The sequence below is a fragment of the Arvicola amphibius genome, chromosome 2 (genome assembly GCF_903992535.2).
Source record: "Arvicola amphibius chromosome 2, mArvAmp1.2, whole genome shotgun sequence".
In the NCBI taxonomy this organism is placed as follows: domain Eukaryota; kingdom Metazoa; phylum Chordata; class Mammalia; order Rodentia; family Cricetidae; genus Arvicola; species Arvicola amphibius.
The window spans coordinates 23740951-23764425 of record NC_052048.2 but is presented as its reverse complement, the minus strand read 5'-3'; the positions used below and the strand labels follow the sequence as shown (position 1 = coordinate 23764425).

General features: G+C 46.3%; 1 protein-coding gene across 1 annotated transcript in view; it reads left to right on the top strand.

Moving 5' to 3' along the window:
• Positions 1–23475, top strand: part of Vwf (von Willebrand factor) — a 150014-nt gene that overhangs the window by 109241 nt on the left and 17298 nt on the right. Inside the window, exons 33-43 of the mRNA XM_038320478.1 lie at positions 1175–1218; positions 1489–1666; positions 6722–6942; positions 8265–8457; positions 8642–8983; positions 11088–11287; positions 15406–15508; positions 15937–16011; positions 17313–17417; positions 18748–18953; positions 19574–19723. Of these exons, the coding sequence (XP_038176406.1) occupies positions 1175–1218; positions 1489–1666; positions 6722–6942; positions 8265–8457; positions 8642–8983; positions 11088–11287; positions 15406–15508; positions 15937–16011; positions 17313–17417; positions 18748–18953; positions 19574–19723 (1817 nt within the window). The remainder of the gene's footprint in view (positions 1–1174; positions 1219–1488; positions 1667–6721; positions 6943–8264; positions 8458–8641; positions 8984–11087; positions 11288–15405; positions 15509–15936; positions 16012–17312; positions 17418–18747; positions 18954–19573; positions 19724–23475) is intronic.

Sequence of the window (23475 nt, the reverse complement as noted above, 5' to 3'; positions counted from 1 at the left end):
GTGAAGATTGCCATATGGACCAGCACTTTCACATTTCTGCTTGCTGAAGGCATATACTGTCACCTTCAGGGGGCTCTGGAAAAGTTTCTGTGCACCATCCTGCTTCCACTTGAACTGTCCATCTGACTTTTTAAGAAGAGGAAGCCCTGGCTTGTTTGTCCTTGGGACTTTGGATGTAAGAACTGGGAGATCTAAGCAAGGAACCCCAGCATCCTACAGGTCTGGTCCTATATATATATACATATGTATATATGTATATATGTATATATGTATATATGGCTTTAGAAATACATCATCAAAGCCAATATTGAAGGACCACAGGTTTAGTTGATTCTAGGTTAGAAACATGTTTTGTTTTCTGGCCTGGTGTATATATTAATGTAATTATTTTTATGATTTATTTAACTTGATTTTTATGTGCATTGGTGTGAGGGTATCAGATCCCCTGGAACTGGAGTTACAGACAGTTGTGAGCTGCCATGTGGATACTGGGAATGGAACTAGGGTCCTCTGGAAGAGCAGTCAGTGCTCTTTACCATTGAGCCATTGCTCCAGCCCCTGTAAATAGTTTTAAATTAAAACCTTCTATAGAATTGCAGACCTTTCCTGATAGATGGTAGCTACCTTGGTAGCAACCATGAAGTATACCTCTTTCAAGATTTATGGATCTTGCTCCACCTCCCCCCCCATATCTACTGCTGGCAAGCATAAAGTGAAATAAGTGAAAGCTACTGCCATGTGATAGCTATCATTATCATAATTATCATAAAGTACGCCTGAAGCACAGGATTGTCATCTCCTTGTGTACTCATATCATCAATGTGAAGCCCACTCAGATTCTTTTTAGAGTTGTATTGACTACCGGATGTTGTGTGTTGACTAGCAGATGCTGTGTGCTGACTAACAGATGTTGTGTGTTGACTAGCAGATGTCATGTGACTAGCAGATGTTGTGCATTGACTAGCAGATGTTGTGTGTTGACTAACAGATGCTGTGCGTTGACTAACAGATGTTGTGTGTTGACTAGCAGATGTCATGTGATGACTAGCAGATGTTGTGCATTGACTAGCAGATGTGCGTTGACTAGCAGATGTTGTGTGTTGACTAGTAGATGTGAATGGTTTAGAATTCTTGGTGGTAGGTGGTTACTCGAGTTTTTTTGTGTCTGTTTCAGGGTTTTCTGGAGTTTGTGTGGATGAGGACGGGAATGAGAAGAAGGTAAGTCCCTTCTTGTTGATCTGGGGGGAAAGGTCAGAAATACATGTTGGGGGCTCTTGTGCTTATTAATTTTGTCCTTGTTGGTTTTAGCCTCATTCTCCTGTTTGTTATTAGCATATTTTGGGGTAAATCTCATATAGGGCCTCCATAATGCAAGGCTGCGGTCCAGCCCTGGCCCATCTTCAGAGGCAGGCAGTGATATGGTGGGTGGATTTAGATTTAGTGTGACTCATCTTGGTCCTTTCTCAAAGCTGTTTTCTCTTTTTGCAGCCTGGGGATATCTGGACCTTGCCAGATCAATGCCATACAGTGACCTGCTTGCCAAATGGCCAGACTTTGCTGCAGAGTCATAGAATCAACTGTGACCATGGACCCAGGCCTTCATGTTCCAACAGCCAGTCCCCTATTCGAGTGGAGGAGACCTGTGGCTGCCGTTGGACCTGCCCTTGTGAGTCCTTCATTTCCCCAATCTAGATTGTGTAGAGGAACAGGTTTTTAACATGTTGTGTAGGCAAAATGTGGAAGGGGACAGGTAGAAGTACCCCTGCCTCACGACATTCCTGCACTGTCCTGCCTTTCCTTCTTCCCTCCCATGGCATCTGGATGTGTTTTCACAGAGCCTCAGAGATACACAGATCGATGTTTTTTCCCTGCTGCAGGAAGACTTGCTTTTCTGAGGTTCTAATTCAACTTGGCCATTTCGAGTCAGTCCTTAAGAATGTATATCGCTGGGATGTCAGAAGTACAGCAGCATGCCTAAGGCATCTCCAGAGTCCTCCAGAGTCCCACCTATAGTTATATAGGACTGCATGTAACTGTATCTTATCAGGTGGCCTGGTATAAGAGCTGGACACAGGTTCATCCCCTGTAAACCTTGGTGAATACTCATTAGGGAGGTGTAGCCCTCTGCCTCACAGTTGGAAATGGCCTCTGTGGTGATCTGTTCTCAACAATGGAAACAGACATAAAGGTAGGATGCCATCAGGGCTGTGGTTCGCACATCTCACTTGCCCTTTAGGATGTATTTAAGGGGGGAACATTTCCCTTCTGTCTCAGATAAAAATGTCTCAGAGACCATGCCATCTCTGTTTATTCATAAAGAATTCTATGGTCGCTTCAGTCATCAGACAGTCTCAGTTGGTAACTCGGTGGCTGTGTAATAATTGAAACTTGGAACTCCATTAGAGTTTAGATACCTGCCCAGATGCAGCTGCTACTGCCTGCCTTTGGGGAAAAGGGTGTGGACAGCTTCTCTCATAGCTGGGAGCACGGCGAAAGGGATGGATGGGCTCAGAAGGTCACACAGGACTGTGCATGAGCTCCTTTGAGGCTTTCCTGAAGTCCTGCCCTGGGCTTCTGTTCCCAGGCCTGGACGGCTGCTATTTCTTCACAGAGTTTCTGATGCCTTTGTCTTCAGTCCATCTTGAATTCCTCAACTTCAGAGTCCTTTCTCTCTTTGACAGAAATTCTCTTAGAAAGCATCACTTTGAACACAGTCCTTGGCCATCCTTCCTAGCTCCTATCCAGTCCCCAAGACTAGTCCAGCCCTTATCCCACCTCTGGGACAGAGCTACTGATTCATCTCGAACACCAGTAAGTGTCCTCTTGCTGTCTGGCCATGTGTGACTAGAAGATCCCTCAGGCAAGAATCAGATACTGGTCCTGAATTCCCTATGACTGACTGGGACGCAAACTTAGCTCCTGCTTCCTGAGAGTCCTGTTCGCTGGGCGTGGCCCTCCCATTTCTCCTTATTGGGGAATGGGCAACAAAGGACTTATCCTGTCAAGACAGTCTCAGCCTAGTACCAATACCCCCTCCTTTTGTACCCACGAATGAAAGGCATCAAGTGACAAAGCTATATTGGGAGTATTAAATACTTTAAACTTGAAAGCTCCTACTGACTTTAGAAGTCTGTCTTAAAACAGTTCGGTTGGTGTATATTCATTGTACATAGTGATAGCATTAACAAAGTCTATGGAAATTGGCCTTGCCCCCAGTTCTAGCATCTACTGATGATTGTTGGTTTGTCCAGTCGGGAGGGATTTCAATTCCTATCATCCACACCATATATGTTAGTTAGAATTCTGTCAAAAGAACTTTTATCACATCTCTCATCAATTAATTAATCAATCAGAATAACTATTTGTGCTCACACAGCCATGTCATGGATTCTTGCCTTTCTCTTCTCTGTATAAGAGTTGGCTACCTTTCCACCCTTCCCCTAGGTTTACTCAGGCCAGCAGATGTGGGTGAAAGTTCGCAGACATTGTCACATGCTAGCAGCATCCAGGTTTGGTTCTTCTTTGCGATCCGGAGTCTTCTCATGAGTCAGACCAAGTCTTTAAATGCCATGCCTTTTCTGATCCCTCTTAAGGACTCCATCCCCACACGGTCTTGACTTCCTCTCTGGTTCCCCTGCTTCCTTCATAGACCCCCTTCGCTCTCACGCTGACTTCTGGTTTTGTTCAATGTTTCTCTTTTCAGTTTTCATTGTGGTCCATTTGCCCCTGGGCCCTTCTTTTTTGACTTGATCTTATCCGCCTCTTCCTCCTGAGCCCAATCAACTTTTAAAAAACCTATCCCCATTCTGAGTTTTCCTTGCATTCTCTGTTTATGTGTTTTAGTCTGTGTATGTGCTCCCACATGCCGTGGCATGCATGTGGACGTCAGGCAGCAGCGTAGGGAGTCAGTTCTCTCCTCCCATCATGTAGGCCATGGGGACGGAGATCAGGTTGTCGGGCTTGGCAGCCAGAGCCACCTGTCTGGCCTTGTTTCTTTTCTTAGTCCTTAAATATTCAATATAGTTTTCATTATTTTTGTAAATATTTGGGGTATATTTAAATTACCATATATCATGTCATAGTTTTCTCCCACGACATTTTTGGGATAGAGTCTCTATTGAGATTTTTTCTTCCTGATTTTCAAAGTCATTCTTCCAGACTTTGTCACTCTCTTCGTTGTTCATTGTGTGGATCTGTTTCTGTCTGTTTTCTTTTCTTTTTTTTTTTCTTTCAATGAACCAGTTGGGAAAGTCATTTCCTTAGTGATGTGCAGAATTTCACATCTTCAGGGTGTTTCAACTCTCGTTAAAATGTCTTTCCAGGTCCCCAGCTTCCCTCTTTGATATTTTTTATGTATTGCCTCTCAATTGCCAAATAGCTTCCCATTTCCTTCCCCTGGCTTTGGTGCTGGGAACCTGGGGCCTCACACGCACTAGGCAAGCACAGTACTATTGAGCTCTGTCTCAAGTTCCCAGCATCTCTGTCAATCTTTGTGTTTGTCATTTGACAACTGTAATGTGCATCCATGCATCCATTGTTCTTCGATACCCAGGCTATAGTTTTAACGAAATGCTTGGTTTTAGCTCCTGCTCTGCTATGCAGAGCGACAGTGAGATAACAGGAAATGAAGAAAAGAAGAGAGGAGAGATAAACTGCATTCTAGAATATGTTTATGAGTGGTATATTTTAAAAATATTTTGTAGCTCTGTGATAACACTATGTAAGTCTCAGATTCTCATTCTTCAGTTGGAGTTTTAGTTTAGCTTTTCTTGTGTCTTGAACATCAGAGTTTGTTAATATATATGGCTCATTACAACTGGTAGTAGGATCTGGAGAGGTGGCTCAGTGGTTAAAAGTACTTGGGGTTCTTCCAGAGGACCAAGGTTTGATTCCCAGCCTACACATGGCTGTTTGAAGCTGTCTATAATGCTAGCTCCAGATGATCTGTTGTCTTCTTCTGACCTCCACAGACAAAATACATGAAGGCAAAATACCTGTACATACCTAAAAAATTAAATAAAGGAAATAAAGGGAGGGAGCATGGACGAAGGGAGAGAGAGGGAGAGAGAGAGAAGCCTGGCCAGCAAACTGGAGTACTCTGTGACGGTTTGTTGAAAGATAAGTTGGTATTCTGAAAACAGAAGTAACTCAGATTCTGTCAGCCTCTCACACTGAGATGTCATGACTAAAAGCTGTTGAATTTCATTTGTGGCATTAGCTTAGTCCTAAGGTTAACAGATTCATTCGTGAAACATGAATATGCATGTCATGTACTATCGGGTTGGCATTTAGTCTAGATTGCTACCAGCTCTCATGACAGTTCCCAAAAGTAGTGATTGCAGTCCCATTGTGTAAGAGAGGATTGCTAAAGTCCAGTATTCAACCAGGGTCTTGCACAAGCATGCGACAAAACACAACTCAATTCTGAGCTCCTTTGACTCCAACTTACCGTGGGCTGATGGTGGACAGAACCATTCTGGTTAACAGTCTTTGTCTTGTGATTTAATAATATGTTGTCATTGGTAATCGAGGCCGTTGCCTTGACATAATGCTATTAACAGCAGAGCTGGAGGATTATATTGTTCAGTTTTCCCACGACTATGACAAGATACCTGATACCACAAAGTTAAAATCGAAGGAAAGGTTTACTTTCGCTCAAAGTTTTGGGGTTTTTGTCTATGGTTGCCAGGCTCCATTTATTTTTGGGACCTTGGTGAGGGAAGTTCTGGCAGAAACATGTCGCAGGAAGAGGATGCTCACCTCAAGGCTAGGAGAGAGGAAGGGACTGGTGTGCTATGTTCCCTTCAAGGGCACACCCCAAAAATCTTAATTTCCTTCTACTCAGCTACACCCCTTAAAATCCTACTGCTTTTCAGCAGGGTCACCAGTCAGCAGCCAATGTTTTGGGGGGTATGTGCCCAAACCCTAGCAGGGCACCCTAGCAGCATGAGTACCCACAGGACTTTGGCGTTCTGTCTGTTACTTGATGAATGCTTACGGACGTGGGGATTTTGAGTGAAAGCCGTGGAGGCTGCTCAACTCTGAGGAATGGTACAGCCAGCCCTGCCAGTCACAAGCTGTATTGATGTTCACCTACACTGGTGCCCCCGGCCTGGTTATGAGTAAGGGGTGTGGGTAGGGTCTCATTGAGCTTTCCTCTCATGTCTTGGTTTTTGTTCGTTCGTTCTATAAATGAGTCATGATTTGCATGAAAAACTCATCTCCAGCCTCATTTAGGTCCAAGATTTGCTTTCAGATCAGTGGCACTGGGACATTCAAAGTGGGACCCTCCCCCACTTCCCCACTTCCTCCACATCTTATGTGGATGCCCAGTGATTAGCATTCACATACTGTTTCAGTAGGAACTTTGAGAATCTGCTGATTATACGTGAATGTGGGTCCCTGAGTGAGCTATGAGACCCAATTGTTTATTTTTTCCCAGGAAATATTTCTCTCATATAATCTCTTGCGGGATTAAGTAGCTGCGGCAATGGGTACTGTTAGCTGAAGGGACACAAGTCATAAGGTGAATTTTCTTTTCAGTGAGGTCATGAATAGCTTGCTCGGTGCCTCAAGCTTTCAGCATGACATTGTGCCCTCGGAACTTCACTGTGTTCCCTTGGCCAGGTTCACCGGGAGAGTGGCCCAGCTTACTTTGTCTGGGCACAGCCTGGCCATATTGCTGCGGGGGGTCCATCTATTGTCTGCTTTCCCCATTCAGGTGTGTGCACGGGCAGTTCCACTCGGCACATTGTCACCTTTGATGGGCAGAACTTCAAGCTGACTGGCAACTGCTCCTACGTCCTCTTTCAAAACATAGAACAGGACTTGGAGGTGATTCTCCACAACGGGGCCTGCAGCCCTGGAGCAATGCAAGCCTGCATGAAGTCCATTGAGGTGAAGCATGCTGGCCTCTCTGTGGAACTGCACAGTGACATGGAGGTGAGACAAATTTGCTCTGGGATCCATGGCCGGGCAGAGCGGAGCTTTAGGAAAAACCGCATGGTGCTGGGAGTCAGCTTTGCCTTGACTAGCAGGGCACTTCCTCCTTCAGAGGGGTTCCTTGCTATCTCCCTAGTCTTGGCATGATTTCACATTGCTCTGGGTCCAGATTTGAGAGAGCAGATCAGTTTTAGATAGCAAGTTATGAATTTAGTCCCAGTTTCTGGCATTGATAAGGAGCTGGGTTGGCACCAGGATCATGGACGCAGTAGGCATTATGAGCCCAGTACCCAAGGCCTGGGGTCTTTCCAAATGGAAATATTTAGTCCTTAAATCAGGGCCTTTGAAAATATTTAGGGCCTCAACAAAAAATGTATGGCTTCAAAATTTAAGAGGAGACCGCCAAACCGCTATAAATGAATGTTTGATTTAATGCCTACAAAAGGTTATGTTATGCCAACGTCTTTACTTGTTCATTTAGAAATCATAAATATTTCATGGTGCGAAAACAACTTGTAGACTTGATTTTCTCACTTGGTAAGGATTCCTGAGTATGAGCACTAATTGCTGAGAAATCAAAGTTAGTCATATATCAAACGAGGAGTCATAGCCAAAGAATTCTTAAAATCAGAGTGATAAAAACCCTTCCAAAATTCTTACAACAAAATTACATTTGCTGCAGAATGTGAGTACATTTTAATATGCTTGATATGCTCTGTGGTGGGGCTTCAGAAGGAAGACACCCGTGCTCATGTGAAGGATTCGCAGCCATCCTGGCAGGTGCATCCTTCTGGAGACCCTGCCCCAGGAGCTGGCAGCTTCTCTGGCCTATCAGGAAGGTGTCATCTTTCCATACTGAGGTACACAGATCAGGTTCCTGGAGCTTTGGGCTTTCTGGTTCAGGAGCATGCTGTTCACACAGTGATATAGCAGTCTGTGCTGTCTGCACAGTGTTATAGCGGTCTGAGCTGTCCACGGTGTTATAGCGGTCTGTGCAGCCCACACAGTGTAATAGCAGTCCATGCTGCTGCACAGTGTTATAGCGGTCTGAGCTGTCTGCACAGTGTTATAGCGGTCTGAGCTGTTCACAGTGATATAGCAGCCTGTGCTGCCTGCACAGTGTTGTTATAGTGGTCTAGGCTGCCAAGCTCTCCGAAGCCCCTTTGTTTAGCAAGAGCTGCTGACAAATATCAGGTGTGAGCTAAACTTGCAGTCAGAGGAGTGTGAGCACAGAGACCCCCAGTAGCTTCAGTAAGAAGCAAGAGGGAAGCTCTGCAGCTTCTGATGCGTGAGAACTAGTAACCTTTTTCTTGTTGGAGCAGATGGCGGTGAATGGGAGACTGGTCCCTGCCCCTTACGTGGGCGGAGACATGGAAGTCAGCATCTACGGTGCGATCATGTATGAAGTCAGGTTCAACCATCTTGGCCACATCCTCACATTCACTCCACAAAACAATGAATTCCAACTGCAACTTAGCCCCAAGACCTTTGCTTCGAAGATGTACGGTCTCTGTGGTAAGGAGGTGCTCGCTCCGCTCCTCTTCTGCGCTATAAACCCAGCCATGCTTGCTGGATGTATGGAGGTTGGCGCTTATATTACTCAGTCCTGTTTCAAGCATCCAGTAGCGAGGGTCAGACCATCCTTGAGGGTGGAGAAGGGCCAAATCTTTGGCACTGCTGTCTTTTTTGGTTGCTCTAGGAATCTGTGATGAGAATGGGGCCAATGACTTCATGCTGAGGGATGGCACGGTCACCACCGACTGGAAAAGGCTCATCCAGGAATGGACGGTGCAACAACCCGGGCACACATGCCAGCCTGTTCCCGAGGAGCAGTGTCCCGTCTCTGAGAGCTCCCGCTGCCAGGTCCTCCTCTCAGCCCTGTTTGCTGAATGCCACAAGGTCCTTGCTCCAGCCACATTCCTTGCCATCTGCCAGCAAGACAGTTGCCACCAGGAGCGAGTGTGCGAGGTGATTGCTTCTTATGCCCACCTCTGTCGGACCAATGGGGTCTGTGTTGATTGGAGGACACCCGACTTCTGCGGTGAGTCCTCATATGCGCTCCCTCAACCTTGAAAACAAATCAAGTATGGGATCGTTCACACTCTCTGGTCTTCAGATTCTCATCTGCCTAATGAAGATCAGTGTTTCCTCTTAGGATTCCGGTTAGGATCAAACAAGACTGTGGATATAGAAGCCCTTTGAACGCAGAATTTTTGTGTAGATAAAAATGTATTTCTGTAATTCAAAGCGCTGTGAATTTTGTGTTTTAGACACAGGTAGACATCAGCTAAGTATTGTGTAACCAGTAACATAGAATTTGAAATTCCACCAATGGGGGATGAACACCCATTGGGCAGGCTTTTGAAATGGGAGTGGCATGCTGTCTTTTGGCTCATCAGAACTGCTGATTTACCAAGAGAAATGCTAGTGGAGACCTCGCCCCATCAAGGCAGCCTTCCTAATTGAGCCTGCCCTTTGCTTATCATTTGAAACGCACAGACTACCAGAGTGAATCAGATGTGGATTCTGTTCCCGCAAACTGCTAGCGTACAAACAACACCAACATCCTACTATATGTCAAGTGGCATCATTGACTTTCTGTACATGTTGGTGTCTCAAAGTCCATCAGCACAGAGTATCTGCATCCTTGACCAGGAGCATCTTGGCCATCTCATTTAGTGATGGGCTATTCTCTTAGTCTTCCCGCATCTCAGGTTTGGCAGAGTAGAATAAAGAACCAGATTAGCCCCCTGCCTCCTCAGCCATTTCTTAGTTCTTGGGTTTTTTGTACCAGGCCTTTTCTTTTGGGCTACCAAACAGCTCCAAATCATGAGACAGAGATTTATTAGTGATGACTGCTCAACCTTATCTTAGCTCTATTTTAACATGTTTCTCTTTATCTCCATTTTGCTTTTTTTTTTAACCTTTCTTTCTATATATTTTACTTTCCTGCTGTTTCTATGTCTGTCTGTCTGTCTGGCAGCTGTCTGACTAGTTGGCCCCTGGTGTGTCCCTCTCTTTCTCCTTGTTCTCTTCTCCTTTTCTCTCATTCTTTTTGAGTCTAGAGTTCTCCTATTTATTTCCTCTGTCTGCCAGCCCAGCCGACCTCTCGCTTGCCTAGTTATTCGCTGTTCAGCTTTTTATTAGACCAATCAGGTGGCTCAGGCAGGCAAGGTGAAACAGCAACACATCTTTTCATAATTAAATAAATGCAGCAAAACAAATGTAACACACCTTTACACAGTTAAAGTCATATTCTGTAACATAAACAAATGCAGCACATCTTTACATAGTTAAAATAATATTTCATAGCAGGGTTTTATGTCCATGGGGATGGTATGGCTTCCACTCTACCGGCTTGCAGACTAATAGACAGAAGCTGTGGTCTGTATTATGTTTACCTGCTTTGTGTATGTCCTCAGTGTTTATTGTGCACACAGAGATAACCCCTGTGCTTTGGAAACCACCACTACCTGTCTGAGTATGGCCATGTGAGGGAGTTTGCCCAGCCAGGTTATAATGTGAGAAGGGAGTTTCCTAGTGGCTTCGCTCCCCGGGATCTTTCTTGTTACTATGGATTCTTTATTTCAGAGGATTTTTAAAGTCTCAGATATGTCTGTATTCTAAAGAAAGAATGGCAGAGCTTTCATATTATTGGTTGGGGTTATAGTTGGCTGCAAGTAGCATAGAAGTAGGCATTCCTGTCATTTAGATGATCAGAAGGAGATGGCATCACTGGTGCTGACCATGGCCTTCTTCCCAAGGCTGAAGATGCAGCTCTTGGTATGGAGTGCAGGGTCCCACTGGAGCTACTGGAAGAAGGCACAGCTGTCTTTCTAAAGGAAAATAGATCACAGGGGCCCACCGATAGGCTATTTCCTTCCTCTCTCCCAGCTAATTGATCAGAACTTAGTCATGTGACTGCACACAATCACAAAGGAGGTTTTGTATTCATTCTTCTGAGTGGTCGTATGCCGAAGCAAGGATTCTAGTACAGTGGAAGGTGAAGAGAGTGGACACTGGGGGAGACTAATTGTGTCTGCTCTAGAAAGTTTGTCAGATGCTTGGCCATCTTGAATCAGCAGTGCTTCTTTTGCTTCTGGCTGGTGTAGGCCACTGAGAATGACTTCATTCTCTGTCTACAGCTATGTCATGCCCACCGTCCCTGGTATATAACCACTGTGAGCGTGGCTGCCCTCGGCACTGTGATGGGAACACTAGCTCCTGTGGGGACCACCCCTCAGAAGGCTGCTTCTGTCCCCAACACCAAGTCATGCTGGATGGCAGCTGTGTCCCCGAGGAGGCCTGCACTCAGTGTGTTGGGGAGGATGGAGTCCGACATCAGGTAGGAGCCTGGAATCTCCATCTCCGTGGGTTGGCCCTTCCACTTCCCGCAGCAGGGTTGACTCTTATGGAATCGTAGAGGAATAGGAAGGTTGCATGCATACCAGTGCTGGATTCGGACAGATCACAGTTTAGCTCTTGGGTCTCCCATGGATTAGCTGTGGGACCAAACACCAAAGGGTTAGCATATCATTTAATATTATTTTTATTCATGCATGTAGAGTGATATAGGAACTCAGGAGGGAAGGAGAAAATAACGTAAGATGATGCCTGCCACTATTCAGTCATACTATGTACTTTGTATGCTATCTTCATATTCTTTAAAGATGTGTTTCTTTTCATGCAGAGCGTCTGTAGTCACCCGAGGCCAACTGAGTTTAAGGGGTACAGATGAGGAGTCCATGACCTTTCCTCATTGTGGGGTTCTTTATTGCTTTTAGTGGACTGATGCACACTGCAAATGTTTCAGAAGGTTTTTGTTTCTTTAACCTATTTGATTATGAAACATGTGTCTGTTTGTGCATGCCCCTCTGTGTGTGTGTATGTGTGTGTGTGTGTGTGTATCTGTGTGTGTGTGTGTGTGTGTAAAACATCCTTTGAACTCAGGCTCTATCAGAAGATGCTAGTTTAACCCACCCTGCTTCTAAATACAGAGAGCCCTCTAGGAACCCAGCTGAGTCAACTTTCCTGTGGCTCCAGCTTGTAGAGACGGGTTTGGTGTTGCGCTCAGCATTTGAAGCTCAGTGTAACTCTGACGACCTGCCCTTTCTATTATTCAGAAGCACGTTTACTGCGATTGTTCCTGGGATGATTTGCCTGGGAATCATTGAGTTGCCAATTCTTTTTGCTTTCTGGGAGCTCACGAGCACACTTCCAGAGGATATTATTTATCAAGCCTTCCACTGGTCAATGATAGTAGTCTTCCCTCTTCCAAGTGGATAACCTCTATATTTACAGATTAGGTACATAGCAGCCCTGTCCTTCATCATTGTCAGTGACTTCACCAAGCATGGTAGATATAGAAGTCTATTTGGCTCCTAGTAAAGGGGGATGTGCTCTCAACACCTAACATTTTCAGAGGTTCAGTCCATTGTCATCGTGATGCCACATGGTGCCATGCAGGCAGACATGGTGCTGGAGAAGTAGCCAAGTGTCTGTCCTACATATTGAATTGCAGACAACAGGAAGTGGTCTGAGACACTCACTGGGCATGGCTTGAGCATACAGGAGACCTCAAAGCCTGTCTCCACAATGATAGACTTCCTTCCACAAGGCAACACCTACTCCAACAAAGCCACCCCTCCTCATAGTGCCACTGTCTATTTTCTTTCAAGCCACCACACTCAGCAAGAGAACTGTTTCCCCTTCATGCCCCAGCTGGGCTAACGTACCCCTGTATTTAGTCACAGCTGGTGGAAGTTGTGGTAAAGCTAGCCAACCGAAGAGAATAAAGACAATCAAAAGCCACAGTAGCTCCATTGTTTTGTCTGTGACATTGTAAACCAGGACATAGATCAGTTTTGATTTTCTCCAAGTCCCTGTGGGGTCATGATCACATGTCATATTTAATGGATGAGAAGTCCAGGGTTCATATGGCATGGGCTATATGGCATGTGCGATGGGACTGCTGTTGGTGACACCAGGTCATCCTGCGTTGTCCCAGCTCTGCTGTGGACCTCAGGAGGAGCTACTACCTAAGACCTGCGCTGAGAGCGCACTGATGCAAGCACGTGCATCTGACTGACAGCAGTGGGGAACGGGTGGGGCCTCTTGCTTGAGGTCAGTAGTTGAACTTCATCCCATTGAGGCCCATTTTTTTCTCACCGTGAATAGGCAGAGGGGGAAGAAACCCAGACATACTCGTCCACCACATTTCAAATTGCTAAGCTAATTAAGTCCTTGGACATAAGCGTCCCCGAGTGAGTTGGCAAAACCTCACATTTCACTCCCTGATCCTCAGGGCTCCTGGGTTCCTACGGGGTGGGCAGGTGGCTCTAAGGCATTTGTGTATGGCGTTAACACCCGGTGGTCATTTCAAACTGTGTGAAGCGCAAAGTGCTTCCTCTTGAAGGCAGAAATGGTCTTGCCCTCTTCCTTGGCTTCCTGTGGTGAGGAGTAAGCTCTCCAGCTGAGTCTTCCTGGCTCCACGAGTGTCACACGTCTACAGGTCCCAAAGGCAGGAAACGTGTGACTTTTATTGTAACCTTGGTGTGGTCAACACTCTCTCCCCCCTCTCCTCTCTGACTCTGTTTCTCCTTCTCTCTGTTTCCCTCACTTTCCACACAACAAATTGGAATAGGCACATGAGTTGCATTAAGGGATCTGTCCAAAAAGCACATGATTTTGGACATAAGAGCGGTTTTCTATTTGAAAAAAAAAATCGAGTATAGAATTAATCAAAACCTCTGACGAGAACACAGCCGGTTTTAGTTATTCAGAAAATAGAGTTTAAATGGGAGAATACAAGCGCTTATCCAGCCACCTGTGTTCCCAGCATCCGCTTTAAAGCCGAGAAAGAATGAAAATCTAATATGAAGAACATTTCCATTAAATGAATTTTCAGACTGAAACAGAAAGCCCAGAAAACCTTCCTTCAGGGAAATAACCGGGGCTTAAATCTGCTATACCCCGGGAAAAGGGAAAATATTTACAGGTTTCCATAGCTCTTGTTTGTTTTACAGAATGCACCGTGGAGATGTGAGCTTTTGTAGTAGGATCAGATGGGGTCTGGAGTCCCGCACAGGCTGTGGTCTCTCCCGGGAGCCGCTGCTGGTGCAGCGATATTCAGAGTACCCCCTCAGCTCAGGGGGACATGCATTCTTTACCCTGTGCCTGTGGCCTGGCACCTCCTTTCTCCAGAGGCTCTGAAGCTCAGGCTCAGGCTAGGGGCTACATTCCTTTGGCACCTTCCACTGAATGAACCCTGCAACTTCTAGTGGGTGGCTTATCGCAACATGTGTCTTTTGACTGGCCTTGAGCACTTCGGTTTTCCTACCCCATACTCTCTGCAGCCTGTTCTTTTGGCCCCTTTGGTTTGGCCCCTTGAAATCTAGCTGTTCTTCTTATACCTGCTCTGTGCCTTCCTTGATTTGGACTCTGGATGACAAGTTCAGCCTGCAAAACAGCTTGGGCCTGTGTAACAGCACCCCCTGCTGGCATAGTTGCTGCAGTCAGACTGGTGGCATCTCCAAGGGCTGAACTTACTCGCTTTTTTCAGGGGCAGTTGATTCGGTGTCCTGCCTTGGGTGTGCTTGGCTAAAGCTCCCCAGGAGGGTGAAAAGTCCTAAAGGAATAAGTTGAACACTCATTTTGGGGTATCTTTTCGATGATGGGCTCCAGACCGTCAGCCCTGTGGAGTCTGCACATGCGTTGGTGGGAGGGAGGTCAATCGCACCGCGGTATCAGCACCACGTTCTGATCGCTGGACAGGCTTTATTCTTTAGATAGCTGAGGTCCGCATTTAGAATGAGTAAGGATAAAAGAGAACAGAAACATCATAGCAAGACTCCCTCCTTCTCGGCTGTCATTCTCAGCTTCCTGCCCCAGAAGGGAGCCAGTGCCCTGTGCACCTTCCCGGGACTCCAAGCCTTGGCCTGAAATAGCATCTACAACAGCCTCATCCCCCCTTTTTGGTTTGCATTTCTTTTTATCCATCTCCTCTCTCTTTTTTTTATCCCTCCTTTTCTTCTTCCTCTTTCTCCTTCTATACCCCAAGCCTCATTTTTTTTCCCTTGATTCAAGCGCTTATATTTAGCCCAGGCTAGTGTCAAACTCCAGATCCCACTGTCACTGTCTCCCCGGGGCTGGGAATGTAGGTACACACCCCACCCCTCTCCTGCTCTTCTCTGGTTTTTCTGCTTCCAGTCCTCTCCTCCTCCATCCTCCTAACAGTCAGCAGCTTGGCTATTTGCCACGTTTCTTTCTGAGACAGGGTTCTCTTACAAGTAGCGCAAATTCAAGCAGACAGGCAAGGCTGCCACTTGGCCCACCTGCCTTATGCCCCATGTTCCAGGCCCTCAAGAGGGCAAGCCAAGCCATAGGTGGGAGTACCGACTCCCATGATCCCGGGGCTCAGACTACAGTGTCCTGCAACCCTGCTTAGCTTTGTCTTCCCCTCAGTTCCTGGAGACCTGGGTCCCAGAGCATCGGCCCTGTCAGATCTGCGCGTGCCTCAGTGGCAGGAAAGTCAACTGCACTGCACAGCCGTGTCCCACAGCCAGAGGTAAGTGAGGCCCATGTCTGCTGCCCCTGCAGGAAGAAGGACTCCATGGGCCTCCAGCCACCCTGCCCTGATGGGCCAATCCAAATAAAGGTCACATGGATATGTTCTTCTTGAAGAGACCCCATTTCCATTTGCTGAGGCCAGGAGTCCCTTTTGGCCCCTGGAGCAGATGCTCTTGTACTTCCCCCTGTCCTTCCACCCAGTGCTGTCATCAGACTCAGAGGCCCCTGGAGGGAAATCCTGAGGATGCTAGCAAAACCCATTGTGAAGACTCATTCTGTCCAACATCCTGTCTTGGTCCCAATCCTTTGGGAATCCCATGTGGGGTCTGTGCTGGCTTTCCCTGAATGAGAAGTTTGCAAACCTTCTCTAGTCTGGGCCGTAGTTGATTTTTGTTTCTGAATTTTGTGCCTGTTCTTCTCCCCCAGCTCCCACGTGTGGCCCGTGTGAAGTGGCTCGTCTCAAGGAGAGTGCGAACGGGTGCTGCCCAGAATATGAGTGCGGTATGTGCCCACCCGGCCAATTCCTCCAGGGTCCAGACCCCAGTCCAGCCCCAAGTGGGTCAGGTCATAGATACCTGAAAATGCTCTGTTCTTAGTCACAGGGTATGTGAAGGAGGTGGGAGACGACAGATTCTTATGGAGTGGCTTTAATGTGAGATGTAAGAGCCATGATAGCATTGGGGGTGATTGCCGGAGCTACAGTGGTTTGCTGAGGAAAATGCCATACTGCCAGGAGATGTTTCCAGTGAGATTTTGAGGACATTGGCTATGGGGAAGGCCACGTGCAGGCCTTCAGCACATGGCTGTGTATGGGGGGGAGGGGCGGTGATGGTGGTGAATGACAGTGTAATTCAGGGGCTTCAGAGACAGTAGCGTGCCTGCATGACAGGGCGCTAATGGCGTTCTCATATCTGTCTCATCAGATGTGTTTATTAATTCATGCTCCGAAGGTGGGTCTTCAAGGGAGAGCAGAGAGGCCAAGGGAAAGGCCATGGGACTAGAAAGGAAGCCAGAATTCTGGGAAGTTGATTTATTCTGAAGAAATCAATCAGATTTCAACACAAATCTTATAAAGGCTTCAATCTGGTTTGAGAACAATATTATCAAATAGATCTCCTGAATGTTCGTGGTAGAGAAAATTAGGGGATCATTTAGGTTCAGTCTCCCAACTTATAGATAAATTTAAGATTCTATAATGTGCTAGGGACTGAACTTTCCTTAGTTCATGAAATCCCCAGGCTAACCTGGTAAACTAGAGTTTCCACTATACAGAAGGGGAAACTGAGATCTAGAGAATTCAGACTTGGCAGAAAGGCTCCAAGTCTTTGCAAATGATACTATTAGTCCATGTGAAGGTAACATGACATCTACATGACATCTGTCATCCATTATCTATCTATCTGTCTGTCTGTCTATCTATCTGTCTGTCTGTCTGTCTGTCTGTCTCCTATCTCTCTATCTCTATCTATCTATCTATCTATCTATCTATCTATCTATCTATCTATCTATCTATCTATCATCATCCATCTTCCTTCTATATCTAAGCACCTACTCACCTGACCATCTACTAGCTGTCTCTCATCCACTTTCCCCTACCCCTGTCCATCTGTCCATCCATCCATCCATCCATCCATCCATCCATCCATCCATCCACCCATCTCTTTTTAAATCTCCATCTCCACCTGCCTCTATTGGTCATCACCATCCCCCTAAAGTTGTAGAAATCCACAGGAGAGGGTGTGTGAATCTCAAGGACAAGCAATAAGAGAGTAACCTCACCAAAACTCTTTCTTGAACCTCAGTGTGTGACCTGGTCAACTGCAACTTGCCTCCGGTGCCTCCATGTGAAGGAGGGCTCCAGCCAACCCTGACCAACCCTGGAGAGTGCAGACCCACCTTCGCCTGTGGTAAGGCTGCCGTGGGGAGGAGCAGCTGTGGGGCCATTCTATCCTAGCCTTGGAAAGTCATCTGCTGTTTTGGGGACCAAGATTGTTTCATTTCCTTTTCAGCTAGCTGAACCTACGTTTAGGGTACATTTGGGAAAAAAAAGGGTTAAGGGCATACTCGAGTCCTCTGACAGCCCTGGCTATATCAGCTGCAGGTGTACCAGTGAGGACATGGGTGCAGCTATGTCATTTGGGGGGTACATCAAGACACAGGAGTGGTGGAGAGGTAGCTCAGTGGTTTAAAGCACTGACTTCTCTTCCAGAGGACACAGGTTTGATCGCCAGCATCCACATGGCTCCTCATTGTCGGTGCAGTTCCAGGGGATCTAACATTCTTTTCTGGTCTCTGAAGGCACCAGGCATACATGTGTTGCACAGATATACATGTAGACAAAACATCAACACACTTAAATAAGTTTCAAACAAGCTAACAAACACAAGGAAGATGATGGGGCTCAGGCAGTGAGATTTCAAACCCAACAGTTACTTCTGCCATGGAGCGGAAGGACCAGTGCCTTGCCTATCTTCTTATTTTCTCTGTAGGCTTATATATTTAATCATAAAATACATTTTTTTAAACGCAGAGGTGGGCTAAAATGGGACACGGTGAGACACGGAATTCTGTGTCTAGTTACCAAGGGCCCCTTTCAAGTCTAGGGGCGTTCTTGGATTCCTACTTTGGAACATCACTTGAGTTCCTCAGTGCAGGCTTTGGGGTTGAAGGGGTCACATTACAAGGAAGTTGGGATTAGGTGTAGGGTGCAGGAATGGGCTCGAACATCCATAAAATAACATTGTGGTGGTGACAGTGTTGTTGGCAACATTTCATCTGTGTGTCGTTGGAGGTGGTAAGACTGGAGGGTGATGTTTGAGGTCCTGAGGTGGGGATAGGATCCTGCTAGCTGACACCGTATGCAAGTGTCTACCGGCCACGATTTGCCTTGGTCCCTCCAGGCTTTAGGGGTCCGTGTCTGCTATCTCTCAGAGTCTGTGGTTGGGAGGACCGTGCCTCATCAACATGTCCTTAGGGGCGTTAGTGTAGGGATTGAGTGACCTCTCCGTTCTCCATGAGGATTTCCACCCTTGTATTTTTCATTAGTGCTGCATTCAGAAGATTGGCCATTTTGGGGGTATCTGAATATCCTATAGCCACTGAGCTGAGTGCATGTACATATACTCAATACCCTGGATCTGAAGTTCCCTAGAACCCTGCCTCAGCCAAGCATGTAGCACTAGCAGAGAATGGTGCTCAGTGTGGCAGAACTGAGGGTATCACCTGTATCCACCCCAGCCTGCAGGAAAGAAGAGTGCAAAAGTGTGTCCCCACCCACCTGTCCCCCGCATCGAACACCCACCCTTAGGAAGACCCAGTGCTGTGATGAGTATGAATGTGCTTGCAGCTGCGCCAACTCCACAGTGACCTGCCCACTCGGGTACCTGGCTTCGGCCGCCACCAACGACTGTGGCTGCACCACAACCACCTGTCTCCCCGACAAGGTAGGCACTGCCCACCTCTGGCCGCGATGCTGGCCCACTCATTGTTCTTCACAGGAGATTTGAGCTTCCCAGCCCTCTTCCTCTCTGAACCAAGGGTGAGCAGTCAGTGTTCCTTCTCATGCACAGGGAAATATCATTAACTCAGGAGGTAGTGACAGTGAGTCTACTATGTATTCGTCAAGGCTAGACGCCGAGGTCGCAGTCATCGGTGTATTGCTTGAACAAGGTTAGCCAAGGAGAGACCGTGGTTGCAAGGATTATTTAGAGAGTAGTTAATAGTGTACTCATCTGTCCATTGCTTTCAGTCCATCCATGCATCCATCCTCCCTCTCCACATACTCAAGCTACTACAATGTTTTAACAGACTGGTGTTATGTTCAATGTTATGGGAACCATGTAGAATACAATCCCGACTTCTGCTCTTGTTAGCATGTATTGCCTTAGTCTGTAATTCCAAACAGTAAGCTATAAATAGCAGTCGAAAAGAGGAGAGATCCACCATGACTTACTTGTGTGTATGGGAATATGGCTTCTCATCCCCTAAACCCTTTCCACACCATGGATATCACTAATGATTAAATGACTCCAAATGAGTTCATTCCTGGAAACTGTGTCACCAGGTTTGTGTCCACCGAGGCACCATCTACCCTGTGGGCCGGTTTTGGGAAGAGGGCTGTGACACCTGCACCTGCACTGACATGGAGGATACTGTCATGGGCCTGCGTGTGGCCCAGTGCTCTCAGAAGCCCTGTGAAGACAGCTGCCAGCCGGTAAGTGGGTCACAAGGGCTGGGTGCTGCATGGAACCATTGGGTAAGGAAGAGGGGAAGGGATATGGGGGTGGGGAGGGAGGGAGGGAAGGAAGAGTATTTATCTATCTACCTATCTATATTGAAAGAGAGAAAGAGGGATGGATGGATGAATGGATGGATGGATGGATGGATGGATGGATGGATGGATAGAAAGGAATAAAAAAAGAATATAGCATAGACCTTTTGAGTGGTTTCCTTTAACAAGGCCATGTTTCCTAAAGTTCCATGCCTCCTAATATTCAGTGAAGCTCTATATCCCATGGTTTAATCCGTTGATAAAGTTGGAGTCCTCATTATCCAGTTACCACCCAAAGACCCCACTTTTAAACACTGGTGCCTTTTGGTCAAACCTTCAACGCATGAATGTTTAGAGCAACACTTCAGATCCATGCCTCAGAAGGTTGGGTAAAATAAAAGAAGTGTGAGAAAAAGATTGTCATGCGGCCCTTCTGTGGTCTGTCCTCGGTTAGTGGGTGTGGCTATTGCATGGTTTTAAGTCCATACTGGTTTGAGCAGAGCCACAGGAAAATATCGTCTTCATCCCCCTTGTCTCTTCTACCCTTAGACACCACCCCAGCGAACCCTAGAACAGACCCACACCGAGTCTTCTGTAATCACTCCTTCTTCCATGTATGGCAGTGTTTCCACATAGACTGGCAATTTTTGGATCACTTGAGGTCTAGAACATGTGACCTGTACTCCCCAAATTCTGTCATTTTCTGCTAGGGAACTTGTTCTAGCACACCGAGGACTGCTCAGACCCTAGAAGCAGGGACTATGTATTCTTAGGGAGACCTGTGGGTCAAACAAATCTAACAGGCTTGATCCTGTGTCATCGCTATAGTCTAGTGAACCCAGACATGTTAAAGCAGAATTGCTGAGCATGCAAGTGCATGCACCTGCAATTGCTGCTGTCAGTATCCACAGCAGGGAAGGCTGTGCTCTCAAAGCTGTTTGGGGTACATGGATGATGGGGGAAGTGTGGGCTTTGGAACAAGCTCTGGAATGGGTGAACTTTCCGCTTACCTGCTATCCAACCTATAAAGGGACTCAAGGAACTGCTGATGCCTTTGGGAGGGGATGCAGTAGAATCCACAAAGGCCCTTCTGGGAACTCCCAGCTTTGAAACTCCACTGGTCTCCACTGAATCCCTTTGACCATTGGCAGAGATGGTAGTAACATGTTATCTATTAGACAGGGAGAGAAGTGTGAGAGTTCATTTTTATAAACTTGACACCCAATGTTTTTGCAATATTTGTGTTACTTCTTTAAGAATTTCATAATGTATACTGAACTCCTCTCATTACCAACATTTCCACTCTCCCATCATGACCTACCCAACTTTGAGATTTCTTCTTCTTTTTCTTCTTTCCCCGTTGAGTTTGTGTTGTCCAGCTCACCTTGGGAGTGTGACCAACCTACCAGGGGTCAGTTACATCATTAAAGAAAATGGACACTCTTCTTTCAGATGCCTCCAGCTCCTCAGATGGTGGTAGGATTTGATCCACCTTCCCCACCCTATGGTAGGATTCTGTCTGTCTAGAGCTTGAGCAGGCCTGTGCATAATGTCACAATCTCCATGAGTCCACATGTGCAGCTGCCCTGTGGTGTCTGAAAACCCATTCCCTTCATGTCATCCACCACCTCTGGCTCTTAGTCTTCCTGCCTCTTCTTCCACAAAGACCCCTGAGCTTTAGAGGGGAGAAGTCAAACATGAATGTCTCATTTAGGGCTGAGTACTCTGTAGTCTTTTATTCTCTGCATGTTGAGCAGTTGGTGTTCTTGTTACAGTTTTTTCATTGGGGGATTTTGATTTCAAAGGATAGAACTCATTTACAATAACTATAATAAATAATCTGCAGGAAAGATGCAGAGGAACCCTCTAGAAATGAATGGTGTGGTATATGGGAAGGCAGCACAGTCATGTGACTTTTTTTTCTTGTCACATCCGTGGCAATGCATAATGACAAGGACACTTTCTGAGACACATGCTGTTGGGTGACTTCATAGTTGTAAGAACATGACAGAAAGTACTTATACAAACCTAGATGGTGTATGTATATTCGGCAGGCCTCTTGATGTCATCTAAAGACACACTCAGCATGAGGTGGTTTCCAGTGTGACATGACTTGTTTTCAGTAATTTTTTTTTTATTTTACAAGTAGCAGGGATACATTAAAAAATAATGGTGATTGTATTGTGCATACACAGACTAGTTGTACAGGCATTCGTAAGGTTCTGCACACTGGATGCAGTGTGTATGCCGCCTTTTTATGTGACTGGTTGGGTCAGAGGTCTGTTGACAGCCATGTCACAAGCGTGAGAACAGTGCACTATGCTGATATGTTAGGATGCTAGAGGATGGGAATGTTTTAGCTCCACTCTAATACATTTGTTTGCTAACATAAGCAGAGAAAATACTGAGACATTGTTCGCTCTGTAGTCCAGACTGGCCTCAAGCTTGTGATCTTCCTGTTGCAGTCTCAGGAGTCCTGGGATTACAGGCATATGCCACATAGAATGCCTGCTTCCATTGTAATGTTAATCAGCCACTGCCATACGTGTGGCCCATCGTTGACTGGAATGTCCGTATGGTACAGGATAATGTTTTCTTCATTCTCGTGGTATTTATCAGGAGAAAGAAGAGTGAAGGCTGTTCTTTATATTTGTCCATAGGAATTGAGGGGCCAGCATAGGAAGTGGAGTTGGCCACAGCTCTTCAACTCATCAAAACCAGTAAAATTTGGGTGACTTAGAGCCCACAGCCCATTCTGTTAGGCTGTGTAACTGAAACCCTGAGTTTTATGGTTTGAAAATGAAATATAGCCTCCTGTGCTGAATGCTTGGTTCCAGGTGGTAGGGCCGTGTGGGCGGTGGCAGAAATTGCAGGAGGTAAGGCCTACCTGGAAGAATTGGGAGAGTGTCTGTGAGGTTGAATGTGGCTTCCATCCCTGTTTGGTTCCCTGCTTCCTGTTCTGCCATGGGGAACTTAGTCACAGCAACACAGAAGTCACTAATAATATCCCCAATGGTGCATGCACCAGTGGGATTCTGGGAAGAAGGATGGGTTCTTCAGCATATGGCCCCCAGATAGCCTCTACAGGGGACATGGCATCAGAACTCCATCTGCATGTCAGTCATGGTAATCATGGTTGAAGGATTGTCCTGCTAACATTAGGAATTTACTTTCCAGTGGTGAATGCCTGCAGGTTGGGTGGCTATACTTTATACTCTCTTCTCTTAATTTGAGAGCCAGTAGAAACAGGATGGAAAAAAAGAGTAGGTTGGAGGGTCTGAGATGAATCTTTTGACAAGACATATCAGCTAGAGAGTTTGGGGGAATAATGGAAAAGGAGATGAAGAAAACGTTTGTTTTGTTTGACTCTTCTGAGATTGTTGGGAGGGTGATTTAGCAAGAGGAATTCTGTAGTATGTCTGGGGGCATCTGGGCATGAGAAGCCAGTGGGTCTCTGGGATCAAGGTAGCTAGGGATCATTTATAATATTGACAGTGTGAGGTGCATCAGAAGACTACAGGAGTATGGCCATCCTGATGACTCAGCACTTTTAGAGGCTTTAGGGAGGTAGACCAGATGCCTGGAGGCATTGCTTAACTCCCCCAGGTTTCCCTGGGGTCTCTGCTTCCCTCATGGCCTTTGACATGTCCTGTGTTATAGTGAAAAGTGTATAGAGTATATTATCCCAGTTCGTC